At 38.5% G+C, this 23,074-nt stretch overlaps 1 protein-coding gene across 2 annotated transcripts in view; it reads right to left on the bottom strand.

Moving 5' to 3' along the window:
* Window positions 1–23,074, bottom strand: part of ARHGEF38 (Rho guanine nucleotide exchange factor 38) — a 129,373-nt gene that overhangs the window by 55,877 nt on the left and 50,422 nt on the right. For both annotated transcript variants that reach the window (XM_049630955.1, XM_049630956.1), the window contains exon 3: window positions 10,547–10,670. In XM_049630955.1, the coding sequence (XP_049486912.1) occupies window positions 10,547–10,670 (124 nt within the window). The remainder of the gene's footprint in view (window positions 1–10,546; window positions 10,671–23,074) is intronic.

The following is a 23,074-nucleotide window of genomic DNA, read 5'->3' as shown; positions in this document are numbered from 1 at the left end:
ACTCTGTTCTTCGGCTAATCCACGACTCTCCATTTCTCTCACCTTAGTAAATATCTCTCTCAAGAGTGCTAGCCTCTGCTACAGCTAGCTGCACTATACTACCCACCAGCCTCTGAAGATGCCACAGGGCAAACCACAGGCAGACTTGGTAACAAAAGCAACAACGATCACTGTGTTCCTTCTGTGGGCCAGCCACGGTACCGAACACTTCTCATTCTCTCCATCATTTATTTCATTCACTCAGTGCTACTGAGGACACTGTTCTAGGTGCTGGTGAAGCAACAGTAACAAAACAGGTAAGAATTCCTCCCCTCATGGAGCTTACATTCTAATGGGAGTATTCCTCATGTCTTGTACCCATACGCCATGAAGGACTTGCTGTTCCCATTTGAAATACGAACAAATGAAGGTGGCATCTATTGCTAATTGCTTATCCATTCTTCCTTGTTCTAAATAAACAACATTTAGACCAGCAACGCACCCAATGAAAAATACTGACCTTTCTCCAATCTCTGGTAGTTAGGGGTGGCCAAGCACGTGTGTGAGTATGTATTTACGTGTGCATGTATACGTGTATGAAATGAAATGTGTGTGTGTGAAATGAAATCATGACATATAGGCTGAAGTCCCTGGGAAGGCTTGGAAACAAGCCTTGGAAGAAGGTGGTTTTGCTTTGATTGCCTGCAGGAAGGAATACTTGGCAGTGGAGGAGCCATCGTGAGTCCAGGAGGCCAAACACCACACAAGGAGTATGAAGGAAAACGCTGCAAGGAGCCAGCATGTAGTCACCCCAGTTTTGGACTACTGAATTATGGATTTCTTGTTATGGGAGGAGAACGGCCCCTTTTCAGTTAAGTTCTTTGGTGAGGTCTCTATTCCAGGTAGGCAAGTGCAATCCTAACTGACCCCAGTGTCTTGGCCCCAGCCATAGGTCTAGTGGTGACAGAGTCAGCATGAAAGCACAGACTTGTCTCCCCCCAAATGCCATGTTCACTCTGGGCTACCGTGTACCTATAAGATTTGTGCCTCTGCAAACGCCTTCTCATGTTCACCCCCTGCCTATTGGGAAAGTGTTCAGGGGCTCATAGAACTCTGGACTTGGCACTGTATTTCTATGTGTATTCTGCACAATATTTGTTTTTCCCACGCTCCATTCAGATCTGACTGCACAGCTAAGCCACGGACCTTCATGAGCCGGCTCCCCAGTGCAGGTTCCTAGAACTTAACATTCTCTTCGGAGAACAGAACTGTAGAGCTTGTTACTAAGCCACTCTGGCTTTATTTTTCTTCCAAGAAATAAGTCCTTGTAGCCCTAGGAAGCCAGCTTGACCACACTCAGGAGATTGGAAGCCCAACCCCACATCGTACCCTGCTGACGGCTTCCTGCTGATTTTTCCTTTCATGTATGGATTTGCTTATTCTTGACCTCCTCCCACCCCCAAAAAACCTTTTTTCCGGCAGGCATGCTGTCTGATAGCTTTTCTGTTACTGCTGACATTTAGAATAAAATGCCCTCATCTGTCAGCTGCTGCATCTGGGGCTTGCCCCTACTAGCCTCACTTTCAGTATGTGGGTCTGGGATGTTCCCGGGCTGTCCCAGCTGGCCAGAATTAACTAAGTTGAGCCTACCTGTGTCCTGAGTACCACACACACACACACACACACACACACACACACACACACTGTAGAAGAATTATTCAGGTGAGCCACTTTGTGGCATTTCCCATATGGCAACATGACATGAATTATCAGTGACTAATGTTCTTCTCACAAAATCACTGCTAAAGGCACAGATTCCTGCTTCAGGGACGTACAAGAGACACTGCTTTAGGAGAACAAAGTACTGCCGTAGAACAACAGTGCATCACCCACTACACCTTCAAAGAACAGAAAGCTCTAAATTGTCTTTCTCTCAAAGGAGAAACTCACCCTCAGGAAAAAGCATATGAGAAAGTGCAATTCCTTTACCACAAGCTTCTTTCAGCTCTGGTTCTCGCTATAGTGTGCCCGACGTAAGCACAGAAGATAGACTCAAACATATTCAAAACTCAGTCTTTCTTTTAATTCTTTGAAACATTACAGCATTGTTGCAAATGTATATAAGAGGAAGCAAACCCTGTTTTGGTTATCTATCTATGTAACAAACCACCTCAACACTTAGAACCTTAAAACAGCGACTGTTTTGATTTTCTCTTACAATTCTGTGGGTTGGCTGGAATCAGGCATGTGGTTCTTCTGCCCGCCCCCCCTCCCGATGCCTGCTGGGGCTGCAGTCATCCCAGGGCTTAACTGACTGGTTGGTCCAAGATGGTTCATTCACAACTCTGGTGCCTTGGCAGGGACAGATGGAAGGCGGGCACCAGCCAGGATTCTGGGACAGCTGAGCCACTTTCTCACCCTATATAGTCTCAGGTCTAATCTCTTTCCATATGACCTCTCCATGTGGTATTTCCAGCAGGGTAACTGGACTTCTTAAATGGCAGGTTCCTCACAAAAGAAGAAACTTCCAGGCTTTCTTAAGGCTTAGGCTCAGTAACTGACACAGTGTCACTTCCATTTCATTGTATGAGTTAGTGAGTCTCAGGGCCAGTCCAGAGTCAGTATGGGACTAGACTGCATAGCAGCGTGAGAGGCATGGTCTATTGAGAGCCATCTTGGGAAAGTGACTACTGCATTGATATTCACTCTATCGAATGTGGAAATGATACTTGATATGTTAAATTATGCTTTGTGGAAGAAAACGTGTTGCCTTATTAGCTCTGTGAATCATCAAGATGCACAGATATTGGGAGCATCTAGAAGCTACACATATCCAGTGAATCTAAGTGTTTCAAAAACATGATCAGGACCTCTAGGGGGGAAAATCACATTTTATTCAATGGTTACATACACAAGAAATAAAGCTTGGTAAATAGATGGGTAAATTTAATATTCTCAGTATAGCAAGTTAGTAATATCATGTATTGGATATTTATTAAGAATAGGCACTGGGCCATCATTATTTATACATGATTTTAATCTTCACAAATACTCTATGGGGCGAGTATTATTACCTCAAATTTCCACATGAGAAACTAAAGTTCCACGAGATTTTGTAACTTGCCTAAGATTGAACATGTAGTAATTGGATGAGTCAAGATGTATACCTAAGTTGACCTGATATTGAAACCCTTGCGTTTTTAAACTCTATCATTTTACTTGTTTTGTCTTTGTTCACTGTTTTCTTAAATTGTTACAGAATAATCATCCTTTTAAGTGGAAACAAGAGCCACATCTCATATTCCCATCTCTAAAGATTTAGAACCCATTTCCTACTTAGACAGCCTGCTGAAGTCAAGATTTTAAAATCCAGTTTTTATCTTGGCATGATAGTCTAGACCATTTCCCAGAGCTCTCATATCTACAAACATATGCCTCTGTGCTTAAACTTGAACTTCTTCCAAACCCCAAGGTTATTAGTGAGTAAAATCCTCCTTCTGGTTTTATCTAGGTATCTGGAAAGTTTCCCTTTGGCACTAGAGCCATGAATCACAACTTCTCATTCGTGCCATCTAAGGACAGAGAAATGGAATACCTGTGCTTGCATTTTGTGGTAACGTGATTTTGGAAACGTCTCACCAAAAATCAGGTTATCCTGGTGAAAGATTTAGTAGTAGAAATTGCTGTTGGTGGCATGGGGAAGAAATTGCCAGTGAACTCTGTATTGATTCGGCTACTATGTATGGGTCATGGAGGGCCTCCTTGCCACTATGCTCCAGACACATTAGGTTGTTGTTGTCCTTTATGAGAATTTCCTATACTCTCTTGCCTTGGGGCCTCTATGCCATTTGTCATTTAGAAAGTCATTTCCTTCAATCTCCACCTTTCTAAATCCTTCAAGTCCAAGCTCAACATCCACTTTCCAGATCAAGCTTTTTTTCATCTAAGTTGAATTAATCTCTATGAATGTGTATTAGCTATTGCTGCAGGAAAAAAAAATCACCGGAAAACTTAAAGGTTTAAAACAACACTATTTGCTCACAATTCTCTGCATTGACAATTTGAGTGAGGCTCAGCTGGGGTGCCTTGTCTCCAGGTGTCATTGATGGGGTTACTCACGTGTTTGCAATCTGTAACCAGGAACCAGCTGGCTGAGGAGGCCGCGCTCACATGTACAAGGCCTTGACTGTGTTGATTGAAATGTTGGGGGGCACCTGGGTGGCGCAGTCGGTTAAGCGTCCGACTTCAGCCAGGTCACGATCTCGCGGTCCATGAGTTCGAGCCCCGCGTCGGGCTCTGGGCTGATGGCTTGGAGCCTGGAGCCTGTTTCCGATTCTGTGTCTCCCTCTCTCTCTGCCCCTCCCCCGTTCATGCTCTGTCTCTCTCTGTCCCAAAAATAAATAAAAAACGTTGAAAAAAAATTTTAAAAATAAAAAAAAAAAGAAATGTTGGGTAGTTTGAGCCTGCTCTATCCCTGAGCGGAGAGTGGATGTCACAAGGCTGTTGTAGAACATCATTTTGCCACATTTTATTGGTCAAAGCAAACCATAATGCTAACCCACATGTAAAGGGTACAGAAACTAAAATATGAATCCTACTCTTTCTTTTTCAAATATGGCCTTACTGTTTTATTTTTTAATTTATTTTTCTATAATCTTCCTCGAAGTTGCAATTTATGATTGGTAAATGAAATTCTGTTAGGCGAACATGATAACCACTACGCTATGGAAACAGTAAATGAAATTGTGAACACGTTCAGTTGAGCTTTCTCTCTAAACCATAGTATTTTTAGTTTCTAATTAACTAATTTTATACTTAACAGAAAATTGCAAAATAGTACAGGTAGTTTCCAGCTTCCCCAGGGTTAACATCTTGGATAACCACAGTACAATTGTCAGAGAAGGAAATGAACTCCGAGTGCTTTGGTACTGTTAACTAAACACCATATATGAACGTCAACACTACATTCTTTTACTGTTCTAGAATCTATCCAGGCTTTCACTTGCATTTATTTGTTACTCCTCCTTAGTCTGCTGCAGTCTTAAACTACAGCAGTTCCTCCGTCTCACCTTATCTTTAATTAATTTGACATTTTAGAAGAATATCAATCCATTATTTTGTCAAGTGTCCCTTATGTGAGTTTGCTAATGTCTAGTGTTTTCTCTTGATCAAACACAATTGCACATATTTGGGGCAAAAGTGCTACAGGTATGATGTTGTGTCCCCCTCAGTGCATTGTACTAAAGGTTTATGATGTGAATGCATGTTATTTCCTGGCATCGTTGACCTTGATCATTTGGGTTAGGTGGTCTTTGCCTGGTTTCTCACTGTAAAATTACCATCTTTCCCTTTAAGGTTAATAGTCACTTAGGAGAAACTTTGAAACTATGGAAAGTATATTTCTCCTCAAACTTTCAGGCACTAAATCAAACACTGATCAGTGGATTCTGTCTGCAACAATGACGGTACTGTTTGGCTAATGGGGGTTTTCGATTTTCCTCTTTTCTTCTATATCATTGAAATCTACTATAAAAAAGACCTTTCCTTTCTCCTCACTTATTTATATCAGTATGAACTCAATATTTATTTTATTCTATGGGTTAAAATCCAATACTACCATTATATATGTTGCTGCTCAAAAACTTAGGCCATATTTTTTTTTAAGTGGGAAAATACTCTTCTATAAGTGCAGAGGCACTTAATAAGCTTAAAGAAAATTCTGCTAAATGGAAAATATTAAAATTATGATTACATATATCTTTATATTGAAATACATAAATATTTGGGCTGAAATATTTCCAAAAGTACTGACTTTTAGCCTCCATTTGGATTCTTTTCTTTATTTTTGCAAAATGAGCTCACCAAAAAGGTGTTTCTATTTATGATTTTTGAATATTTTTCCAAATATCGATCTTGTAAAATCTGGTACAGGATATAACTTTATCCCATTTAATAGGAATTCCATCAACACTTCTTTCCATAAGTCAAGTTTTCTAAAGTAGAATTATAGAGTTTTAAAATGAAATCTTTCACATAATAGAAACTCTCATTTTTAAAGCTAATTCCTTGTTTCAGTAGGGATAAATTTCAATGTCTTCCCATTTGCAATTTTGTGCTTAATAATTATAATTTTACAGATTAAAAAGCTGATGTTACTTCCCCCCCTTTCTTTGTTGAATATTTTAACTAAAGACTTCTAACTAATTTTGAACAGAATGTCTATTTCTAAAAGTTGATCAGTGACATTAGAAGCAAATAAAGTGTTAGTCATGCATAAGATTGTTTTTTAAAGACATCAACTTTATCCTCCAAATATTACATGTATGTAGCTTATTCTAACTTTGTATATTTAAACTACTTGTGAATTTTGACTACAGTCACCATGTCAATTTACAGAATATCACAGCTTTTGTACATAATCACCATGATCAATCTCAAGTAAATTTCTGCTCCATATTTTTCTTACTTTGGTAAAAACATTATTTTACTGAGTTGCTGTGCTACTCGCAAATATGTATTCATATTATCACTTGCATTCACTAGTTTACTTTTAAAAATAACACTAACATTTACAATAAGTTCAGAAAATTCCCCTTTGACACAGTAAACTTCCAAAAGCTTTTCTTCAGTTCTGTGAATTGGTTAAACATTTTTAAATCATTGTTGGAATTAATTGATTTTTTTTATTTAACTCATCTGCTCACACTGTTATAAAAGTGTCATAATTTAACGGTTTGTAAACTCTTCTGCTATTGGTGTCAACTCATTAATAGCCATTGCTTTACATTCTCACAGGCCTGAGGAAACTCAGAACTAAAACTGAGAGAAATTAACTTAGGAGAACTGTTCTTTGACCTAATGAAGCCCTGCTGCATGAAGTGCTATGGAAACACATCTTCCGCAGCCGCAAGTGCTAAACCACACGCACCTGGGCTCAAAAGTATGGGTAAGATTTCAACAAGTGGGAAGGAGGTCAAGAAGAAGTTTCCAAGTGAAGTAGCGGCATGAACAGAAGCACGGTCAGGAAATGCCAAATGCCAAGGTGTTAAAATAATGGGCACAAGGGTGCCTGGGTGGCTCAGTTGGTTAAATGTCTGACTTCGGCTGAGGTCATGATCTCGCTGTTTGTGAGTTCGAGCCCCACGTCTATACTGACAGCTCAGAGCCTAGAGCCTGTTTCAGATTCTGTGTCTCCCTCTCTCTCTGCCCCTCCCCTACTCATGGTCTGTCTCTGTCTCTCTCAAAAATAAATAAACATTAAAAAAATTAAAAAAAAATAAAATAATAGGCCCAATCTTCTTAAAACAATAACTAACGTTTGATGTAGGTGTTGCTGTTCCTTCAGCAGATTTCTGTCTTCTGCTTGTCTTATGGTCAGCAATAGCATTTAGGACCCCGTGGTGGATGTCAAGTATCCTGTGTGTTATGGGTTCGTCATCAACTTTCTTGAGAAACAGAAGATCAATACTGAATTTTTATAAAATATGCATAGATTAAACGTTTGCTTCTGAAAGGGTTTATTGCAAAATAAAATAAGCATAACCAGATAATTAAAAAGTTATGGATTCATATCATAAGATAAATTACCAGACTATTGTAGCAACAGTATCTGGATACTCTCTGTGGCAGGACTGCTAAGCCTCTACTTCCCACACATTTTTCACTTACAAATAATCTTTAATTCCCTATATGTTTCACTAAAACCCACTGACTATTATCCTGGTGGCTTCATGGCTCTTACAGGTCATGGCATGGGCCACCCATCATGGGCCACCCATCACAGGCCATGATAGACTAGGTGCTCTACCCAGTGGCAGCAGGATCTGTAGAATCAGATACATCTCCCGCTACCACCAGAAAATGTTACTAGCTGCTCGTATCCAAATGCCATCTTTTTATCAGCCAACATTGTGCATGTTGCACTTCATAAGGCTGGGAAAGGGGAGATGAGCTGTCTTTCGGAGTTTAGCATGTGTTATGGTGAGAACTATGTTAAGTGCACCTGCCTCTTATATTCTATTAGGAGAGACTGGTTAGAAATTGACGTACAATGAAGAGGTCTTACCAACTCTCTTGTAGTGCAGCTATTAATAATGATCCTCTTTAAAAAGGAGAAAATCCAGGACAAATGCTCAACTGGACTGGCTGCTAGAAGAGAAGGCTAAAACCAGAATGTTCTAGGTAAATCAGGATACTTCTCTTCTTAAACCTGGAATTGTCTTTGACTCCAGCACATGCAACCAACCCCTAAATCTTGTTTATGTTTTATCTGACATTTCTCTTGAATTTGACCCCCAGTTTTTATTCTCACTGTATCCACTTTAGCCTAGATAATTGTTACCACACAACTGTGTTATTTATAACAACCTATTTACAGATCCATGACCCATTTTCTCCTTCTATCCATTCTCTTCAACTTACCATAGTTTTCTTTCTCCAGAAACTTGTGTGTCTCATCACACCCTTGCTGAAAAAATCTTTTAATGGCTGCTCAGTACCTGCAGAGTGAATTCCAAATTTGATTCGAAGTATAGTCCGCCCCTATTCTACACTGACAGATTCATTTCTTACTCCTTCCTTCCATGAATCCTTCACTCCCGCTTGGCTTGATCTCTCACCATTTCCTAAAAATGCTTGGCATTTGGCATTTGCTGTCCATGCTTGTGTTCATGCTGTTGCTTCTACTTAGTCTTCGGGACCTGGACCTCACTTGTTGAAATCTGACCTGTAAGTCCAAGTAACATCTTCAAGAATCCTTTTGTGACTCCCCATCTAGAAATACTTTTTATCCCCTGAAGTTCTGCAATAGTGTAGAAAATAGTCTGAGGGTGTATTATACAAACACCTTCAATTCAAAGAGCTTTTCAGTGGCAAACTCTTGAAGGACAGAGATGATCTCTTTCATCTTTTGATACCCAACAATGCCGCACAGTACCTTTGTACATGCTGCTACTTACTAAATATTCACTGAGTGAGTTAGTAAATGAATGGCCAGTGAGTCCACACTGAAGTAATAATGAATAGAGTCCTTTCTTTAGAAAATATATTTACAACTTGATGGAAACTGTTCGTCAGTTTGGTCTGCCATAACAAAATACTACAGACTGGGGGGAGGAAGGGCTTAAACAACAGACATTTATTTCTCACAGTTCTGGAGGCTGAGAAGTCCAAGACCAAGGTGCCAGCAGATTCAGTTCCTAGTGGAGACCTCCTTCCTGGGTTGCAGACAGCTTCCTTCTTGTGTCCTCACGTGGTGAAGAGGGAGAGAGAGGACTCTGGTCTCTCTCTCTTTCCTTATAAGGATACTAATCCCGCCATGGGGGGACCCATGATTCATCTAAACCTAAATCACCTCCCAAAGGCCTCACCTCCAAATACCGTTACATTGAGGGTTAAGGCTTCAGCATATGAATTTTGGGGAACACAAACATTCAGTACATAACAGGGACATTCAGTCACAAATAATGATTAAACATAAACCTGTCAGTAGGAGAATCTTTTTGAGTGAGCTGACCTTTTGGTCTGTAAAACACTACAAATAGGTTAATTCACCTTTGCATAGTCTCAGCCTTGCTTATTAAACTTTGAGTCTTCCGTAAATACTAAACAAGATCAATTTCATTTTTTATAACTCTGATTTCCATTAACAAAGACATTATGAATAAAGATACAAGGTGCGAGTGTGTGTTTGCGTCTCTGTATATATCTCAAAGAAAGGATCTACATCAAACTGGTAACAGTGGTTACTTACAGGGAAGATAGTGGCATTGGAGGGGTGTATTATTCTTGTACTCCTGATATGTTTCAATAATTCTGTAGTGAACATACATTGCATGTTATGTGTAAAATAGAAAAATAAAAAAAAAAATTTAAAGAAGTCTTAGCCTCCATGGCACTATGTGTATGATCTCTCAGAAGTGTGACCTGCCTTCAAAAAGTTCACAACACAGTATTCCCTTTGAAACTCCCAAGAAATGAGGGGAATAAAAATTTGGCTCAATGCTTTTTCAATGACAAATCTTACCAGAGTAAGAAAATAATCTATGACTGAAAGTAAAAATCTATTTGGCAAGTAAATAATATAGAGAAAAAAGAGAAAAGCATGGGAAAGTAGAACTCGTGTGTTTTATATATTATAAAATCCCTTTACGCAAAAAATTTTACAATCCCAAAGTCCATGGATTCATAGGCCTAAGATCTGAAAAACACTGTGACTAAAATCATTAAAGCTATTAAAGTATTTAAATATTTAATTCTTTAAGGATCAAGTAAGTGTTAGCCATAAAACAAAATGAGAGAACATCTGGAAGGCAAAGAGGTTGAAAGATTGAAAATTAAAAAGCAAATGGTGTGCTTAGTGCTACTGTGGGACCTCAGCAAATGGATATAAACCCATTTGAAGATAAATACAGAGTTTGTGTAATTACAATGAGCCTGAAGATGGGCTTAGCATTTATACATCTCCCGGGAAGCTTAGTGAGTCAGAAACATAAAACCAAAGCAAAGGGAGGTTATTAAAATATTATTTCCTGTTGTATTGTAGAACTGGAGAAGAGAATAAACATACCGATTACTTGCATGGCCGGTTCCACGTCTGTTGTGGCCTCTTCCAACAATGACAGCAGCTTGGCTGATATCTGATGCACGGATTCAATGTTGCTAAACAAGCTATCCACGTCCAGCCGATCAATCTGAAGAAACACAAACACTGAGCACCAGCTGATGGAGAGAGATGCAATGTATTTAGGACATTTTCTCCTGCTAAACAGTAAGCATTTTCTGTGTTAGCCCATGCTGCTTCCATCAACCGTTGCTGTAAACATTCTTATTTGGGATTTCTAGAGTAAATGTGCAGTTTTTCATGCAAAAAAAAAAAAAAAAAAAAAAAGGATGGTGCATCTGTTACCTTTTTCTTTATTTTGACCAAGTTTTAATGAGTTGGATGTACATGTGCATATTCCTATAAGAACCAGATTATGAAGAAGACGTAAGCCACCTAATCAGTATTTTTATTAACTGCCATCTCTGAGGGTATTGTACCAGTGTGTATGAATTTAGAACACTTTAATGCTTATACAGCAGAAGTCAGACCTCACTCTAGGCAAGTAACTATTTTCAAAGCTGTTCTAAAACCACAGATGTTCTAAAAGCGATGACAAGTAGATGTACTGAATTGCTTCCTGCTTTTTTTCTTAAAAGAAATGTGAATGGAAATTTCACCAAACATGTTCTACTAATTAAAGTTTCATCATATTTTGTAACTTCATGCACCCCCTCAAAAACCAGTATAATCATTCCTAGATCTTAGAGCCAGTGCTTATAATATTTTATTTATTCATTCATCTCTCCTTCATTAAGTATTTCCTGAGGGTCTTCTATGTCTCAAGAATTATAATGAAACCAAACTCTGTCAGAGGCATTGGGTGATTAGTAGAGGGATGACCAATCATCCTAAGCTATCTAAGTAGAATTTGGTGAGATATGTGCCCTGATATTGCTGGATCTTACTCTAAATCTTTCTCTTGAGTTTAAGTCTGATCTCCTTTCATAATCAGATAGCATCTAATTGGCTCATGAGCAGATTGATACAGGCTTCACTGGGCTACCACTGGGAATAGGAGTAGGAGTAGGAGTAAGTGAGGTCATAGGTGGGCAATCAAGTCATCAATCACCAAGTAAGTCATGGAAGAGCTTCAAAGGTAAAAACCAGAGCTGCTGGTTCACAACCAGGTCAGCAAATTAGGGATGAGAGACACAAGGAGTTCACCTAAGGATCAAAAAAGGAGGCCAAGAAACTTAGGGAAATTGAGACAAAGGGTATAGGGTTAGAGGCCGATGTGGAGGAATTCTGTAGATGAAAAGTCAACACTGCAGCTGTTTTCTCACGCTCTCAGCATTGGTTTCTCTAGATGTGCTAGGTCTATGGCGGAGGGAGAGGAGGAGGGAGACAATCTGCTCATGCTCATCTTTTTATCTCATCCGTTTTCGACTTTGACTCATCTGTTATTCCCCATACCAGACAGAGATATTATTTTGATACAGATACTCTGTTATTAAACATGGAAGCATTGCTTCACATTCCACCTTGTTTAAAATTTGTTGACTACGTCAGTTATTTCTTATGCAATATCATCTAGCTGGCCGCATTCCTCCGAACCATCATGGGAAATTCCTCACCTTCCTATCATCAGTCTTGTCTTCAAGAAAACTCCCAGCCTTATGTGTTATCAAATTCCATGTGATTCTATGTAGTGGGTTTATTTCAATATTTTAATTATTATTTGATTTTATTTTAAAAATTTTAAATTTAAGTTTTTTATGTATTTAAAAATAATCTGTATTTCCATGATTATATTGCAATCATTATTAGCTCTTAAGGTATCTAAGTATCTCACAAAATGTTCCTTTAAGTACTCTTTTTAATAAGATAGGGCACATACGGCTGTTCTGCCTGAAATCTTTGGATACTTAAGACTTTCAATTTCTATTTTACAAAGTATATTTAATATTATGCAAAATATCTAAAAGGTAAGTAGCAGTTACATGACATTTTTTGTAAATGAGAATTTTAAATGGCTAAAAATGTCACATATTTCTGGGTACCACTGATTTAACACATTTTTATTCTAAGGAATTGCTTTATGCATCGGGTATTAATTAAATAACAATGGGGTAACTTTGCATAGTGCAAAATATGTTTTCTAAAACTTGTGTATGAATTAAATTTTTGTAGATTGATTCACTTTATTTTTAAAAAGTTTTTTTTTTTAATGTGTATTTATTTTTTGAGAGAGCGCACGTGCGAGAGAATGAGAGAGCATGAGGAGGAGAGGGGCAGAGAGAGAGGGACAGAGGATCCAAAGTGGGTTCTGCCCTGACAGCAGCAAGCCTCAGGAGGGCTCAAACTCACAACCTGTGAGAACATGATCTGAGCCGAAGTCAGAGGCTCAACTGACTGAGCCACCCAGGTGTCCCTAGATTGGTTTGCTTTAGATGAACCATTGAACACTTCTTAAAATCATATTTTGAAATGAATCTTTCTAACATAAAATTTCATTCCCAGTTTACTTGCTTTATATGATAAAAGATCAGATGTAATTGATAGGGTGTACCCTATTATTATTTCATTTTGTGAAATAATAATGTGAAAACTTTCTTCTGAAAAGTTTAAAGGTTTTGTATTTATTATTTCATAGATCATTGCAACTTTTCTGTAAGATATGAATTAGTTTGAAGATAGAAAAGCTCATGTGGACTGAAAAGAGGTACCATGTTCAAAATTATGAAGTTCAGGGCGGATTTGGAACTGGAAATTCACCTTTTAATCCTTTTCTTTAGTCCAATACCAGCAAATGCTGACAGAATATCTTGCCATCTCTGGATTTTTTGATGTGTTCCTGAGGTTTTCACAAAGTTGTTACTTCTGCAATTTATTTCTCAAGGTCAGAATTCTGTCTATCTGTCTAATTTAGATTTCAAATTCATTTTTGTAAGGATTTAATTCTATATTCTATCTGTAATCTTAGCCCAATGTAGCAAATACTAAGTAACAAAAATATAGAATTTAATTTTATTTCTTTTTGAAGGACAGAAAGGATTAAAACATCAATTGGCCTGGTTTCAATCGTCTGTATCACCATGGGCCCATGGGGATTCTGTGAATCATAAATTAAATTCACATTCAGTCATTGCTTTGCCAAGGAACAAACAAATGTCTGATCCAAATAGGCTTTTAAAACTGGTAGATGACTTTATAATTATTGATATAAATTCAAAGAAGCATTTATATACATTTATTAATCATTTACTAGAAATGGGCAATGCTCTAAAAGCTTAAGTTATATTTTAAATGGATTAAAAATTTATTTTTGGAAAAAAAGCTTTAGTCTTAAGTATACATTATCCTAAGCAAAGTCAATACATAATAACTCAAATGTACAAAACAGAAAAATTAAAGGTTAGTGTTTCTGGTGCCAATTTAACTCTTTGCTTTACAAACATATTCATCACAGGATATACTTCATGTGGCAAGTTCTCATTACACTTAAATAACGTTAACCTTACAGTTCCATGTATGCAAAACTCCCAGGTATAAATATCTAAGTAAAGGAAAACACACCTATAACATTTCATCAATTGGGTGACTATAATCATTGGTGTAGAGTTACTTTGGACTGCACAAGCACTTTAAATGCACTATGTTTAAAGCATTTCTTGCATTGCCCTGCACTCATATCCTTGTCTGAGCTCTTCGTTTCGCTCACAGATGCTTTGCCCTCATATTACCTTACAACATTCTACTTGTCTGAAATGAAGATGGCAATGATAGTGTTTGTCCAGTAGTTTTGCCCATCTCTCTCTCCTTTCTGTTGCTTTCTGGGGGGGAAGCCACAGCTCCCCAACTCTGATCGGGTGGAATTGTCAGTCATGGTACCCTGACTCCCTCCCCACTCCCTACAAGGTGGACATGTGACCTAACTGGCCACAGTGATTGGCCCAGGATGTGCAGGTTCCCAAGTAGAACCAATGAGGATCCTCCCAGATTTTTAATGAATAGAAGGGCCTGGATTGTAAGCGCTAAGTATATAAGTTTCTATCTTTGGCAGTCATCTTTGTGGAGAGTTTGATTGCCATAAATTTGATACAGAGAGGGAAGCTAAGTCTGGATCTACCTTGCCTAAGGCAAGATATCCTTATTACAGAAGCTAATAAATTGCCTTTTTATTTAAGCTAGTTTGAATTTTATTTGTTACTTATAACTAAATGGGGACTAATACACTTTATTTCTAACCAAAAATCTCACTTCCTTTTAAGAAACTTTCCTGTTCCCTTGATTAGAATTAACCTCTCCCTCTCCTTGCCTCCATGACTTTGGCTTTGTATTACTCAATGCTTCTGCTGAAACCCACTATATAGTGAATATCAGGGGTATTTATTAATTTATCTGTCTCTATGTCAAAACTGTGAGCTCCTTCAGGACATTTGTCTTTGTGAGCTGTTTGAATACCCCACTGGATCTAATATACTACTGGGCCCATACCTAGTTACTCAATAAAAGTTTGATAATTTAAATTGAATTTAATCCCTACAATTGAAATGATCTATTTACTCTGTGGGAGCCATCAATAAATGTTCCTTGCAATCACTCTACTGGGCTCTGAATTACAAGTACAGTAGATAAAGATCCAGAATGGCTTGAAAAAGCAAAAGCAAAATTACCTAATTTGGTTGTTAAAAATATCACCTTAACTGGATATTTTATAAGTTTCTACTTAACTTTAGCTACAAAGACAAACCGTTGTGCTCAGTTTGTCTATTAGTAAACCTGGACAATTTGCTGACAGAGGCCAAGTTTCCTTAGTTTACACTTGGGAAACGCCTGTTTAGTTTTCTGTTTAATGAGCCCTGGGACACTCGGCCTTAACCCACGGGGAAGAAGAACTAACCATGCTTAGATATCACACAGACCTCAATCACAGACACCTTTAAAAGTGAACATTGAAAAGAAGGCTAGGAACAAACTCTTTAAAAAAAAACAATTATCGTAAAAGTAGTTTGTGTTCATTGTAGAAAATTAAAGATGGGCAGAAAAGTAAAAGAAAGGAAATACAATCACCTGTGCTTCTACCACACAGCAATAACCACTGATATTCTGAGGTCTATCCTGCCAAATTTTTTTTCTCTCTCTCTGAGTGTATGCAACTGTACAAAAGATTTATGTATTTCAAATAATGTTTTAAAATGGAACGTTTTTTTCATATCATTAATTTTCCTGAGTTGCACCATTTTTAATGTCAACATTATGTAGAAATACTTTAGTTTACATAACCAGTCACTAAATCTCTGAAATCTAAATAGAATGTCATTTTCACTCTTACAACCAGCTCTCCTGCCGAAAACCTGGTTTACATGCATGATTATTTCCATGTGATAAATTTCATAACTACTGAACTAAAGTTGTTGGTATTTTTTTCTTTTCTTTCTTTTCTTTTTTTCTTTTTTTTAGAGAAAGAGAGAGAGTGTGTGAGCAGGGGTGGAGGCAGAGGGAGAGAGAGGGAGAGAGAATCGTAAGCAGGCTCCACACTTAGTGCAGAACCCAACATGGAGCTCAATCCCACGACCCTGGGGCCATGACCTAAGCCAAAATAGTCAGGTGCTCAACCAACTGAGCCAATCAGGAGACCTATGAAGTTATTAATATTTCTTAAGGCTTTTAACAAGTTCTGGCAAATTACAGTAGCAATTACAAACATTGTTTTTCTTCTAATAACCAATGGATTAAAAGCCCCCAACTAGATATTATTGTCCTGACCTCAATTTAAAAATATATGTTTTAGGCTTCTAATTTGAGATCAAAATCACACAACTTTAAAGTTACACACACACACATACACACACACACACACACACCAATTATAGAAGAAGGAAGACAATAAATAGAATTGACTTTGAGGGTTGCAGTGATTGTCATCAATCAAATGCTTCTCTGGAAATGGTTTCTGGAAAAGACTTCAGTTTTCTATTTAGTGTGGCTTGGCAGCAAATCTGTGTTCAACACAGGGCCCCAAAGCGGGCCCTTAATTAGAATTCATACTGGTGAAATCTACCTTGAACATCATCTGGCTCAGTCTAACAGGACCTTGGTCCCATCTATGCCTTCTGCAAGGCATTTCCATGTACAACATTATGGGGAGGGTTAGGTGTGTTCCCTAAATTAGTTTGCCCCATTATTAACCTTTGCTCCTTTAAGTGCAATAATATGAAGACTAATTGTAAAAAGTAAGAGGAGCATGGAGGGAAGCTGGAAATGTATAAAAAACTAGAATAAGTGGAAATGCAGTAGGGACATTCTGAGAGGAAAGAACCAGGTCTTGTTTTATTTTTTAGTGAGGCAAGTGAGAAGGAAAGGTTTGTGAGACAGAAATTGCAGCAAGTGGAAAAGAGGATGTTGGCAGAAGGCCCTGGCAACCACAGGGTTAGGATAATTATCTAATTACTAGGGCATTTACTCAGACAGTTGGCTTCTAGATTACAAAGCTTTTCAGGGTAAGCTAGCCATTATTTCATCAGGTTTCTCAAAACTACTGATTTGTATGTGTGAAATTTCCTGCTGTGAAACTAGATTCTAAACTGGCTTAATTGAGTTGAACTACAAATTGAATCAATATCATGGCTAGACAGCAAGTCTTAACTAATCTTGCAGCTAAATGCCCAACTTACCCGATAGCTGCCAGGAAACATCCCAGGCCAGAAGACATAAGGTGGACAGACCTGTATCAGTGCAGAGATGTCAGTCCCTTTGCTGAAAGTCAGGTCGGGATTCTGGGACAGACATCTCACTCAGCTTGTGCACGAGGGAAAGCAGAGCCAACAGAGGTGAGTGAAGGCCAGACCAGAGACTGTGGTCAAATTTAAGAAATTCCCGAGTCCTCTGAGAAAAGAAGAGGATTGAGAAGTCCATTCCAAGCTTTGTTTTGACTACTAATAGAAAAGTAAACTGCTGATATTGATATCCTTGGATAAAAGTGGATAGTTGACCAAGGGTCCCTGGCTTTGTTTCTCTTATCTGCCTTGACACAGGGACAGGCAGAAAAGAAGTCATCTGGGGTTGGAGGTAGTCTTCAGGTTTGCTCTTCTTTCCTACTTAAAATTTTATATGAATGCTTGAGGACAAATAGTACTGCTAGGAATAGCCCTTCTAAGCTGAAGATCCAGTAAATTTTGTGACTCTTTGGAAATTCTTTAAGAAAGTATAGAATAAACATGTGAGTTATATTGTCAGAATACAAGGGCAGATATTTGGGCACTGAATGTAGTAACTGCACCACCAAGTTCCAGACTCCAAACCCCAGGGTCATGACAAGTTCGCTCCTGTGTCACCTGGACCTGATATCAATAGTTTAACCACACAATCTCCAGCATCCATGAGCCTTTTATGTGACTCCATAAAACTTTATTGGGTCCCCTTTTGTGTCTCTGAAAAGGCTTCTAAACTCTTCTTTGTTCCTGGTTCCCCAAATCAGCTTGCCTAGTACTTTCAGTCTTTTTATAAACATAAGTTTAATGGGGTTCACAACACAGTGATGAACTCCCCTCCTTTAAAACATTCAGTTCTCCCGCAGTTGCCTATAGAGAAGACCCCAAATTCCCCAGACTGACAGTTTTGTCTGGCCAAGACCTACCTTGTCTTACTCCAATTATTTTTATTTTATAAGAACTGTCTGCTCCAATCAAAAGGGATGGCTTATCCTCACACTTGTCACATGCTAGCTCACTTACAACTTCTGTGCCCGCAGCTCTCTACTCATGGTCTCTTGTACTACTCTCCTGACCATGCCTTTGCCTAACCAGTGTTTATTTGACAAAGATTCTATCCCTTCTCCAGGACTTCCTAGACCATTCACCCAGTCTGAAGTCATTCATGAACAATCAATAAGCGATTATTTCTGTTCATGTCCCAGTCACTGTATTAGGTGTTGGGGAATATGGCAATGAGCAAATGAGACAAAAATTCATGCCTCATAAAGGAGACAGGTAAATGATATAAATAAGTAAAATATATACATGTAAATAGAGTTAAATGTTATAGTCATAAAGTAAAGCAGAGAAAAGGAAATGGAGAAGTTGGGGGAAGCTATAGCCCTGTAATGCCTCACCCAATCCCCTTTGTCCTAGTGTTCCTTTACACATTGAAGGGCTTCCTACTGCTAGTGTCTTTGATTCTGTATCTGAAGGCTTTCTCCTACCACAGATTCCTGCCCTGTCTACACACAAGGAAGTCCAGAGTGTCTGGAATGAACACTCTCAGGAGCATCCCTCAAACATTGTTTAACGGGAATTGGTGGATCAATACCCTTCACATGGCACAACTCTGAGGTGTGTTGTGTATAGTGCCCCGGAGTCCCCAGTGGGATATGAGCCTCAGTGGGTTGCAGAGGCAATCTGCTCCTGAATGTACCCTAGATTGTCTTCTTTTCCTTCTCTGTCTCATTTCCCTATTCCTTGACTGCTGTTCCAGGGGATCATCTCTCAAATAAATGACTTGCTCTAAAATGCTTTTTATCTGGATCTGCTTCTTTTTTTTTTTTTTTTTTTTTAACGTTTATTTATTTTTGAGACAGAGAGAAACAGAGCATGAACGGGGGAGGGTCAGAGAGAGAGGGAGACACAGAATCCGAAACAGGCTCCAGGCTCTGTGCGGTCAGCACAGAGCCTGACGCAGGGCTCGAACTCACGGACAGCGAGATCATGACCTGAGCCGAAATCGGCCGCCCAACCGACTGAGCCACCCAGGCGCCCCTGGATCTGCTCCTAAGGGAACCCAGTATAAGACAGAGTGAGGTGGAGGTCAAGGAGTGAGTTGCTGAGTGAAGAATTGATGACAGTAAAAGAGCAAGCCATCGAGTTTTCTAGGGGAAGGACATTTGAGGCAAAGAAAACAACAAGAGCTTGAAGCAGTAGTGTTCCTGGCTTGTTCACTGAACACAGAGAAGGCCAGAATGTAGAAATAGGTGAGGTAAGAGAGAATGAGGAATCATCTTATGCACAACATCAGAGGTCATCATAAGAATGTGAGGTTTAATAAGAACGAGATGAGAAGCCATTGAAAGGTTTTGAGAGGAAAAGGGACATGATCTGACTGATATTTTTAGAAGAATCACACTGACTGCTTGGTTGAGACAAGGATGGAAAAAGAGAGATGGGTCATGAGGCAGGTGTAATAATCTAGGTGGCTATTGAAGCGTTCTTGAATCAGAGTGAAAGTAATGGAGGAGGTGAGAAGTGGTCTAATTCTGGGTAAATTTTGAAGGTAGAGCTAATAGAATTTGCTGGTAGATCCAATATGGGTTTTAAGAGAAAGAAAAGTCCAGGATGACACTAGGGTTTTTTGCCCAAGCATCTAGAAAAACAGAGCTGCCATTTTTTAAGGTGAGAAAGACTGTAAGGGAGTAAATCCTAAAGGGAAAATTAGGAGCTCAGATTTGGACTAATGTTAATTGGAGATGCCTCATAGACGATCACATAGAGATTTGACTGGAGAGTTGTATATAAGCAAAGCAAGATTTCAAGGATGATGTCTAGGGTAGAGATAAACATTTGTCAACCATTAGCATGTAGATAGGATTTAAAGGCATGAAACCAGATCAGATACTCAACAGAGTGAATGTAGACAAAAGAGAAAAAACCCACAGCCTGAGCCTTGATCTACTTTGGTGTTTAGAGAAGTTAGAGTAGTAGGGGGAAACCAGGTGCATGTGGAGTCGTAGTTGACAGAAAAAGGAAATTATTCTGTCAAATGCTATTAAGAGGTCAGGAAAGTGAGTGTCTTCTGCTAATGTCTAAAGTAATTGTTTGCTGCATAACTAATTAGCATAACTAATCACAAACCGCCTTCTGTCGTGATCACTTCCAGCATTGCCTTGAAATATATCTTTGATTGTTATTTGGCTTTTTATGTGTTTATAAGTCATTTTCTTGACCAGGTTATAAACTCTTCTAGGGCTGGACTATGATATAAATTTCCATTATTCCTATGCAGAATTCAGCAGAGGGCATTGTACGCAATAGACACTTGACAAACATTTAATCTTTTAATTTGCATATTCCACTAAAATATCACATTCTCCATGAAATATTGCCTAGTTAATCTGTCTGGAAGTGATCTGTCCCTTCTGTGAACTCCAATAGCACTTATTGTCTACACTTAGCAATTATTGTTTTGCATTATGCATTATCTTTTCATAGTTATGAGTCTTGTCACCTCTAACTAGGGATCCTTAGTCTTTGAGAGCAAGTATGAGTTTCACATGTCTTTAAATATTCCAAATGGCCTAAAATTAATTAATTAACTCATGTAATCACTAACCTTGTCTGTATTCAAAGTGCTTTAAATAAGTGTTTCTTAATAAATATGTATTGCCCCAATATGTGTTTTCTTTCTGACCCGGCACTATTTGGTCTTTGGAGTCCAAGATTTATGGTCCTGCACTTATTTACACGGCTATATTGATCTCTGCCTGAGCAAAGCTGCCCCAACATCTCTGGCTTGTCATTCGAGAGGTTCATAGCAACATTATAATAATTACAGCCACTGAAATTTTGTCACCGATTTTCGCAAATAAAATGGCAAATAAAAGCAAATGAAAATAGTAGTTTATGCAGCTCAGTTCTGAGAAGTGAGATGATGAGCACAAGATCATGTTACCCAGGCTGAAGAGATGACTTTCCTAGATACTGAAACAGATCTATGCATCACATCTCTCTCTCTCTTTCTTTCTCTCTCTCTCTCTTTTCAATTCTGGGCATTCCAAGCCCTGCTCTGAACTGGCAAATGCATTCATTTATCCCTTCACTGGGCCCAGCAGGTTTTGGTCTGGAATATAGATAATAAAAATTAGAGAAAACCGATGTTTCCCTAAAATGGAGCTTATGAGGTGCTTATAAATGTAACAACACTGTGGAGAGCTTCCATCATAAAGCTGTAATACAAGGATTTAAAAAAAAATCCCTCATTTTTTGAGCTGAGGCTTTTTTTGAAAAAGCAAAGATAAGAGATTTCCTACCCATACAAAGAATTTTCACATTCTAGCCTATTGATATATCAGTTCCATACCCAACTAAATCTGAAGCCAATCTGACGGCAAACTATGTGCCTTCTAAGATGACAAAACAGAAAAGTCCCTCCTGGGGAAAATGGGAAAGTGAACAGCAATGACTCTGTCAGTACTTGAAAAAGAGGCCGGTAACATATTCTATAGTAATGCAGTCACTTTGTGGTTGGCAGCACCATTTACTTGTGTGATTTTTATTTTTAAATGTAACATTACATAACTATAGTCTCTAGCACATAAGAACCACCCTTATTTTTTAAACTATTTCCTAATGTTTATTTACTTATTGAGAGAGACCGAGGGCACAAGTGAGGGAGGGGCAGAAAAGGAGAGAGAGAGAGAGAGAGAGAGAGAGAGAGAGAGAGAATCCTAATCCAAGCAGGCTCCATGCTGTCAGCACAGAACCCACCAAGGGCCCGATCCCACGAACTGTGAGATCACGACCTGAGTCAAAATCAAGAGTTGGACACTTAACTGACCAAACCACCCAGGCTCCCCTAAAACTATTTTTTTAAGTAAACATTAACATGGAGCTTAAACTCACCAACGCAACATCTAGAGTTGCATGCTCTATTGACTAAGCCAGCCCCATGCCTCAAGAACTGCCCTTATTAATGTTCTAAAAAGTGGGGGTGGGGAGGTCATTATATTTTTTTTCTGACTTTTCTAATATGACTTCAAGTATCTGACCTTATAATGGAGGACCAATGGCCCAGATTTGTAATAAATGTTGGAATTTTGCAAAGGGGGTGAAAATTAAGTTAAAAAATAAAGGTGTGGCCATGTAGACCATGGAATTCTTCATTGTGATGTGATCTTAGTAACCATGAAAATCAGTACTTTTAATTGATTGAAGAATATATGCATTGATATTTAAATCAGTCTTCCAGGAAGAATATTATTTAAAGTAAGCACATTAGCTCAGAAAGCCAGTAAGAGGAAGAATCAAGAATTCAAAAGTATTTCTTTGAGTAATTGGTTCCAGCATTTTAAGTACAGTTAGCATGAATTGCCTTGATTTTCTCAGATTTTTATTCAATATAATGACCAGAATTCCTGTTTGTGCTCATCTTTCTATATGAGCAGCTTTTGTTTTCATGCTATCAGCCTAGCTTTGATCTTTGCACTCTGAAGTCTGTGAAGTCCCGTGACTGAGGAGGTTGACTTCAGGAATTGCTAAACTCTATGGGAGAAGGGACTAGATTGGGTAGATGTGGAAGTGAGAGAGGCCTTTAGTTGGCTTTTCCCCATGTTTGTTTAATAATCTAGAAGGACTTCTAGTGTTCCAAATATAGCATGGGAAAGAGCCAAGATACACAGGAATTTATTGTATGCTATACAGTTTCCTTTAAACAACCTAATGTGTGCCCTTACCATAAAAATGTAGTCTCTATTTTTCTGAAACAAGAAAAAGAGAATTAATTGAAAAGTTTGGCAGAGAAATCTAGGTAAAGAGTCAGAGGAAAAGATTTTGTTTTGATATA

Source organism: Panthera uncia, chromosome B1 (assembly GCF_023721935.1).
Source record: "Panthera uncia isolate 11264 chromosome B1, Puncia_PCG_1.0, whole genome shotgun sequence".
Lineage (NCBI taxonomy): Eukaryota > Metazoa > Chordata > Mammalia > Carnivora > Felidae > Panthera > Panthera uncia.
Note: the sequence above shows the minus strand (reverse complement) of the source record. Positions and strands in the feature narration are given on the sequence as shown.